The following is an 8180-nucleotide window of genomic DNA, read 5'->3' as shown; positions in this document are numbered from 1 at the left end:
TCTCCACCCCACCGGGGTTGCTGGGCGCTGCCAACCCAGAGAGCGGGTCCAGGCTGGGGGTGCCGAGCGGCGGTGGCTGGGGTGGCCGCCCTGCGCAGCGGGAGGCATTCGGGGCGTGGGGTGACAGCAGTGCGCTCCTGCCGCCCCGCAGCCTGCCCAAAGGGAGGCGTGGGGCAGCACGGCTGCCTCATTTACACCAGGAAAAGTAAAATGCCAGTGGGGTGTCTGAGCTCTCCTGCAAGGGACGTGATGCGCGATGGCAGGATGGGCAGAGCTAAGCTAGAGCGGGCAGTTACAGATGGGACGGGCAGTGGAAATGGGATGAAATGGGATTCTTCTCAAGGAGTATCTTTTCTGGGATGTTTCTGGGCAGTCTGGGATTTTCGGTGTGCTTCACCTCTTGTTTTACCTTTTTCAGCTCCAACTGAGTCCTCCATTGAGGAGATCTTTGAATCGCAGAATTCAAGGATTCCCGGAGCCATTGCTGTGTGCAAAGCATCAGTTCTCCTCTCTTTCATTCATGGTTTCACTGTTTTCAGGACAATTTTCTTCCTGCTGGAGCCGGCTGAGCCTGTCCTTACCCATGATTAAATCTTTCAGTTTCTCTTCCAGAGCCAACTCTCATGCCTGAAAGCTTTAAAAAGAAAGACGTGGTTGAAATTTTGTCCCACAAAAAGGCCTACAACACATGTAAGTAAACATCACGGTGAACGTACCCCCCCCAAACGGGCCCAGAGATGGGACCGGGGATGTAGAGAACTGGAAAGGTAAAAGGAGGGAGGCTTCATGAGCACAATCCCACGAGCACAATCCCAGCACAGCTCTGCTGGTCTGGGCTGTTCCTGCAGCCCAGAGCCCCTCTGGGCTGGGCTCAGCCCCGGGCAGGGGGAAGACTAAGGCTTTACAGGAAAGGACGGAGATGGGATGTGACTCATTGGCCTGGGGAGAGCGAGGGGAAGAGCTTGCATGGCCCCGCGGGGCAGCGAGGGTGTGCGGGGCCGCCCTGCCGCCCGCCGGGGAAGGGTCAGTGCTGCTTCTCCAGGACGTGCTCCTGGTAGGAAGGAGGGTGGGAGGGCTTGGTGGGACCATGCGAGCTCCTGGTCTCCCGGCCGTGGGGGACGTGGGAGAGGAGGAGGCGCTGGGGGTGGTTTCCAGCACAGCCCAGCCTGATGTGTTGGTGATGTACATGCACGATGATGCAATGCTCTGGGGGGGACTGCAGGACCAGGGGGGCTCCTCGGGGCCCCTGCGCAGCCTCTGCAGGCCCTCGGGGAGCAGAAAGCCCTTCCTCTCCCCAGGGCTGCCCCTGTGCCAGTACGGGCACATGGAGAAGTCCATGCCACTCACACCGTGGAGAGATTGATCTTCCCCTCCTGGCCCCGTCTTGCCAGGCAGCCCGTCCCCGGCACAGCCAGCCCCTGGGGTCTGGGCCTTCTCCCCTCCCAAGTGACATGCCTCCCTTCCCCCAGCCATCCTGATAGCCCACCTCAAGCTCTCGCACATCGAGCTGCGCCAGATCCTCATGACGATGGAGACAGACCGCCTGGAGCCTTCCCACATCAAGCAGCTCTTGCTGTACGCCCCGGACGGGGAGGAAGTCCAGCGCTTCCAGAGCTACAAGGAGAACCCCGGCAAGCTGAGCGAGCCCGACCAGTTTGTGCTGCAGGTACCTGCGGGCAGGGACATGTTCCGGGAGCGAGGAGGTCTGCATGTGCAGTGTCCCCGGGATGTCCCGCTGCGAGCTGGAGGGGAGGGAAGCACACAGCAGGGAGGAAGCAGTCAGCAGGACGCTGGTCCGCTCATGCATGCTGTGGGGTGGGAAGAGCTGGTGGCAGTGGTCACAGGGACTGCCGGCGAGCGATGCTCAGGCTGATGTCTGAGGTGTCTGGCAGCTCCCACGGCGGCTGTTTTACAGCTGAAGCATACCACGATGTTTACTCCATGGTAAGAGTGACTTTGCCCAACTCTGAATTACTTTCTGTTGACAAAGCCACTTGTGGATATTGGCATGAAACCCTCCTCTCCTGCGGCAGCACACTGGCCGTGCTCCGCTAGCTGCAGCAGCCGTCCCAGCTGCTCCGTGGTGTCGCCTGCTCTAAGCAAGTGCATATTGCTTTCAAGTACAGTGAAATATGCCAGGAAAAACACCATATAGGAGGGATTATGACTAATGGTGATAGTAGTAATTTTCTCCTTCTTTTGCTCTCAGATGTTGTCCGTACCAGAATACAAGATCCGCCTGCGCAGCCTACATTTTAAGACCACTCTGCAGGAGAAGACAGAGGAGATCAAAGCTAGCTACGAGTGCATCTGCAAGGCCTCTCTAGAGCTGAAAAGCAGCAAGAAGCTGGCTAAGATCTTGGAGGTCAGAACAGTCCTTCCTTCTGGTAACAGCCACCGGGGGCCCCCAACGTCCACGGGAGCACCCGCAGGCAGCCGGGCAGCTCGCAGGCAGCTCGCAGGCAGCTCGCAGGCAGGCAGAGCGCAGCAGGCCCCACCCGCTGGCAGCTCCCGCTGGCATTGGCTTGCGGGGATCCTGGCCTTGGGAGGATGCAGGAGGGCAGATCGCTGATGGCCACGCACCCACCCGCAGCACACAGCAGGGTTGCAGGAGCCAGAAACCCGCCCAGTAACACAGCAGAGCCCACCGAGGTTGTCCTTTGGCTGCGATGGGGCTGGAGGATGTGGGGTTTGGCCAAGCAGTCACTGTGTGCGTGTCCACATGCAGGTAGCACTGCAGGCTGGTCCCTGTGCACGGCTGTGGGCTTGTGCCAGCCCTGCCGCGGTGCAGGCAGGGGTCCTGCACACTGCCCGTCCCTCTGAGGAGGTGCCTTTGGGTTCCCGGGGCCAGGCTGTGCCTGGCAGAGGGGCACTGCACTTGCAGGAGAGAACGAATCCCGCTGCAGCTGCTCTTTGACCCTACTGAGATGAGCTGCCCCAAATTAATGTTAATTCATTCGGGTTTGCTTTTAAGAAAAGCAGGTGGGATAAATGAGGACATGATGTGACAGAAGGCATTTCCAGATGAGAGATGAACCTCCTCAGTGGCTCCTGGCCAGTAACTCCCCAACACCTCATTAAGTCCTTGTGGAGGTAATGGCTGGTTGCACATTAACGGGTGGTGAATGGAAATTCGGAGACTCCCAGGCTGAAATCCAGACAGTCCTGAGGTCCCTGCTCCTCGCCAGGCCCCAGGAGGGATGTCAGAACTCTGGTGAGCCCAGTCTGGGGTCCTGCTGTGCCTCCAAGGCTGCAAAGCTGCAGCACAAGGAATTGGAACATTCTGGAGGGAAAAGCTGGCTCTGCTGGATCACTACTTTCCCTTTAAAATATCCCCTTAAAGATCTGCAGATAATAGCTACAAAAGGCTTTGGGAAGAGGAGAGCTTAGGCACTGGCCAGTCAGCAGGAGAGTCCTTGTCCTGCAGTCAGGAGATCTCAGAGTAGACCTCCAGACTTAGCCCTGGTCCTGCAAGGAAAAATGACTGAGAAATAAAAAGGCAACACCAAATTGTGTACGCCCAAAGCCTGAGGCTATAACACAAGACAAAATCCCCCCTTAAATGTTAACAGAGCTTGGCCACCTGTATCGTCAGTCTGGAAGTGGCAAAGGAGCCAAGCCGGTGGTAGTGGTGCCGTGGGCTCCCTGCAGCTCTCTGGCAGCACAGACCTTCTGGACGGCTGCAGGAGTGGGAAGGGGACTCCTGGGCAGCATCCACATAAACCACATGGGGAAGCATCTAAATGTGAGCTCTTGTAAGGGCTTTGGAAGTTTGGGTCTGCAGATGACAAACGGGGTGTGTTTTCTAGCCCTTGCTGAAGACACAGGAGAGGTGGTGGATGAGGACCAGTTCCTGGAGCTGAAACGTGGGCTTTGCTGTTGAGGGTTCAGTGCAGGCTTCGTACGGGAGGAGCACGGAGAAGAGAACAGCCTGCGCCACTGACCCATGGCCCCGTCCCTTGGGGCTGCTGTGCTGATGGGCGCATTAGCAGCCCTCCTCCTCCCAGCGTGCTGTATGGGTGATAGGATGAACAGTGCGTACAGAACCAGTGGAAATTCTGCCTTTAACATGCCCTCATCCCCCTAATCTACCCCACCGAATGAACTGATAAGATTTTGTTAACAATGTTCTATGAGCACATGTACGGGGCCCCTTAGTGGAAGTGACCTGACACAAAAAAGAGTGCTTTCCCACCGTCCTGTAGACAGTGGAAGGCTTTTTACCTCTGCTCCTACCACACCGTTGGTAGGTCTCTGTGACCCAAAAGAGGGTACAAAAGGAGATGGGAGATGGGATGATACAAGTGCTGGAGGTCACTGGCCGGTCATTCACTGAGCTTTCTCTTTGCAGTTTGTGCTGGCGATGGGAAACTATCTGAACAACGGGCAGCCCAAGACCAGCAAAACAACAGGCTTTAAAATCAACTTTCTCACCGAGGTAAGACGAAGCATGCTTGTTCCCGTGGCAGGAGGCACCGATGCCAGGAGCTCCAAGTGCCCTGTTTATCGTGCCTGTCCTCGTACAAGGCTCCTGGGTGCAGCGGCTCCTGGAGGGGGGACCGGTGGGAAGGCTGGGATCGATGCGCAGGGTTGACTTCAGAGGGGCCCTAAGGGTGGTCTGGTGCTTCAGTGTGCTGGGACCTGAGACCCAGGCCTTCTGGCTGTGGGGTGGGAGAAAATGAAGGTCTTTCTTTTATCCCACGTGGGTTGCTGTGGGACTCCTGAGGGGTGGGGGATGGGGTGACAGCCCTGGCCTGCGGGAAGGAGGCATCGCTTAGCATCCTGACACCACTAATCTGGGCGTAACATGCTGTGTAAACATTAAATGTCCTATTTAAACATTAATCCACATAGCATGGCTGGGAATTGCCACACATGTGAATGCAGGGTGAGCTGAGCAGAACAGAGGAGCCCCTGTGTATTTGGGTGCTTGGCAAAACCCACTCGCCTCTGCATAGGAATCTCCTTACTTGTTTTGCTTTGCCGTAGCTGAACACAACCAAGACTGTTGATGGGAAATCCACCTTCCTGCACATTCTTGCCAAATCACTTAGCCAACATTTCCCAGAGCTCCTGGGCTTTGCCAAGGATCTTCCTACAGTGCCGCTCGCTGCCAAAGGTAAACGAACAAAAGCATCTGCAAGCTCCTTGTCTCCTCTCTTGGTTTTGTACAGGTCTAGAATTGGTCACGAGCTGCACAGCATTGGCACGAGCAGCATGGCAGCCCAAACAAGTGAAGAATGGTCCTGAGCGAGAGGACGGGGCTAGGAAGGGACAAGCTTAGTGACAGGGGAGGTCCCATCCGTCCCATGCTGCCGCACATGGGAGTGTCTAGACAAGGTCCCTGACCTGAAAAAGTAGTTCCCAAGTTCAGAGGTATTTTGTAAGTGCAAATGAGGCACAGAAGAGGGAAGTGCCAGGAGCCGGTCTGCTCCACCCAGCCTCTGCCTCCTTCCATCCCTGGTGTGCAGCCTCCCCAGCGTGGGTGCCAGCATTATTACTGCTTGCAATCGCATGTGGTACAGAGGGTACAGCAGCCTTCATGTTATGAGTTCACAGTCCAGTCGCAGGTATGTCATGCTGACTGAGGATCGTACAGCTTCGTTGGTTGCAATAAAAAAAAGTCACATAGATGCTGGGGTTATCATCCATCCACTTGTGTTGGTGGTGTCACAACCAACAGGGATGGGCTGCGTTCTCCTTGCAGATCATCCCCTGTTGTTCGTGAGTAATTCCCTTGGGAATTAGTGCTACAGTGGATAAATAAAGGAGAAAATTCAGACCTGGAGATGTAAATTTCCACTTGATGAAGGTCTGTACCTGTAGCTTTCCTGGCTGGATTTTGTATCTAGCCTAACTGTTAAATAACACTTCTATGACTGAAGGCTCCCTGCTGCCCAAATTCCTGCCGCTTTATACCCAATTTCAGACCATGTGCTAGCCAGGCCTGCCCAGCTTCGCTCTTGCACAGCCCACAGAGCGACACAGCTGCAGCACGTAACCCAAACCCTCCTGACATGCTCCAGTTCACCCTCTCCCTTGCCTGTAGAAGAGCTAAGGCTTGGCCGCCCAAGACAGCAAGGAGTTTGAACTGCTCATCGCTCTCCTGAATGCTGGTGCTATGATGAGATGCCATGGAGGGCAGCCTGGATATTACCCCTTGTCCCACCGTCCTGTACACTCCCGCTGTCCCCCTCCCAAGTCAAATACCTGTGTATCCATCACTGCCCTTGTGCTGCTGGGTCCTGCGTGCTCCTTGCACTTGGCACATTTCAAGCTCTTTTTGAGGTTCTTGGCATCTCTTGGCCCAAGCGCCCAGCGGCAGCTGCTGGCAACGTGCTGGAGGCCAGCAGGAAGGTCTGGTCGTCCACCACACCCTGGACAATGCAGGCAGGTTATGCAGAGCCATGTAGACAGACAGCCTGAACCACCCTGACCGACGGCCCACGCTCGTTGCCCTCACTTTGCTGCAGGAAGCAAGCCAGACCTAAGTCTCCTAACACTGTTGACTCCTCTCTTCTCATGTAGTGAATCAGAGAACACTGACGGCGGACCTAAAGGACCTGCACACCACCGTCAGTGACATACAGATGGCCTGTCACAACATGCCAGCTACCGCAGAGGACAGATTTGCAATTGTGATGACTGTATCCTTCTGTAAAAGGCGCAAAACACCAATGTGACTTACTGCCCTCGAGGAAAACCATTCAGTTGTCTTTATGCCTCCTTGGTAAGCAGCAGGGATGTGTCCGGCTGGTAAGAAAGGACCATCTCAGCACTTGGTGAGGAGCATGGTGGAAATCTCCACCCTCCACTCACTCTTAGCCAGCATGGGAAACAGCTTTCGTGGTGACCACCAGTTCACATGCCTCTGCATGGCAGAAAGCCAGTGCCACAAGGCCAGAAAGCTTGCCGAGTCGTCTTTCCCCCTAGAGAAGTGCTGTTAGGGACAGCTGAGCATGCCAGTGGGCTCCCTTCACGTGTGGCCGCAGCCTGCATTTGCAGCAGGTCCTTTCTTAGACCTGAGATGAAACCCAGCCATTTGATAAGCAGAAGTGATTCTGATCTGTACCAGACCCACAGTGCGGCTGTTTTCCCTTAAGCCATTTCTCTCAGTCCTTCCTGGAGAGTGCCCAGCCTGCCATGCGATCCTTGGATGACCTGCAGCACAAGGCCATGGAAGAATTCAGCAAGGTGTTGTCCTTCTTCGGGGAAGACTCGAAAATGACAACTTCTGAAGCTTTCTTTGGCATTTTTGCAGAATTCATGAGCAAGTTTGAGGTGAGTTGCACTTTTCAAAGCCAGCCAGCAAGGGGTTTCCTGTTAAATGTCAGTGAAGTGTTTTACTTGCATGTGAGCTGTGGGAACGAGACGGGCTTTTTGTGAGCACGTGTACCTGTAAAGTGCAATTTTTCTAACGTCCAAGTTGGCTGGCCGGTGCAGGAGGCTGAGGTGAGGGTTGATGGTCCAAGCACCGGCCCCATGGAGAGTAAAGCAGATGTTGTCATGGTCTGACGTTCTTGGTTAATGAAGGCTGGGTCGGAGCACCACAAAACAGATGCACTGACTGTCAGGGCTTGTCCAGCGGGAAGCTGGGGGAGAATTAAGTCTGTAGTGGCCAGTACTGTTGAAACGTCCTCCCTGTCCACACCAGCTGCCCTTGCCTGATCCTCAGCTCCTGCTCTTTGCTCTCTCCCTGCAGCGGGCACTCAGCGATGTGCAGCTCGGCGAAAGCCAGCGCAGCCCCAGGATGACCTCCCCCCTTGCCTGGTGACGGGCCTGCAGCAATGTGAGGTGCAACAATTTATTGCCAACAAAGTGCAATTCGCTCCCATTGAGTTTGGTTGTAAATACGCTGCTGTCACCTGCTACCACCAAGCAGAACCACGGACCGAGGGGTCGGGGCAGTTTGGACACTGAAAAGGCTCCATAGGTGATAGTGGATGGATGTGGGGGAGAGGCACAGGGACAAGAAGGTAAACACCGGGCTGGTCTTGACAGCAGCTTTCTTAGCACCCTCCATTTCCAGCGTATTACTCAGTCAAGGATTTCAGACACATCTGGGTAAAACCCCCCTCTCCCGTGTTTCCAGAACACACATAACTGGCACCAGCAGTTGCTGGAGACCCTCCCCACGTCCCCACGGCCAGTGCCCGAGCATGGCTGTGCAAGGAGTCTGC

At 55.4% G+C, this 8180-nt stretch overlaps 1 protein-coding gene across 1 annotated transcript in view; it reads left to right on the top strand.

Annotated features, from left to right (window-relative positions):
• The window catches only part of GRID2IP (glutamate receptor, ionotropic, delta 2 (Grid2) interacting protein), a 42011-nt gene extending 34237 nt beyond the window's left edge, over positions 1-7774 (top strand). Inside the window, exons 17-24 of the mRNA XM_009329963.1 lie at positions 613-690; positions 1470-1666; positions 2210-2365; positions 4352-4438; positions 4990-5119; positions 6529-6647; positions 7117-7281; positions 7703-7774. Coding sequence (XP_009328238.1) covers positions 613-690; positions 1470-1666; positions 2210-2365; positions 4352-4438; positions 4990-5119; positions 6529-6647; positions 7117-7281; positions 7703-7774 — 1004 coding nt within the window. The remainder of the gene's footprint in view (positions 1-612; positions 691-1469; positions 1667-2209; positions 2366-4351; positions 4439-4989; positions 5120-6528; positions 6648-7116; positions 7282-7702) is intronic.
• The last annotated feature ends 406 nt before the right edge of the window (positions 7775-8180 follow it).

This window comes from Pygoscelis adeliae, unplaced genomic scaffold (genome assembly GCF_000699105.1).
Source record: "Pygoscelis adeliae isolate BGI_AS28 unplaced genomic scaffold, ASM69910v1 Scaffold508, whole genome shotgun sequence".
In the NCBI taxonomy this organism is placed as follows: domain Eukaryota; kingdom Metazoa; phylum Chordata; class Aves; order Sphenisciformes; family Spheniscidae; genus Pygoscelis; species Pygoscelis adeliae.
The sequence above is the reverse complement of the archived record's forward strand: the minus strand, read 5'-3'. Positions and strand labels throughout refer to the sequence as shown.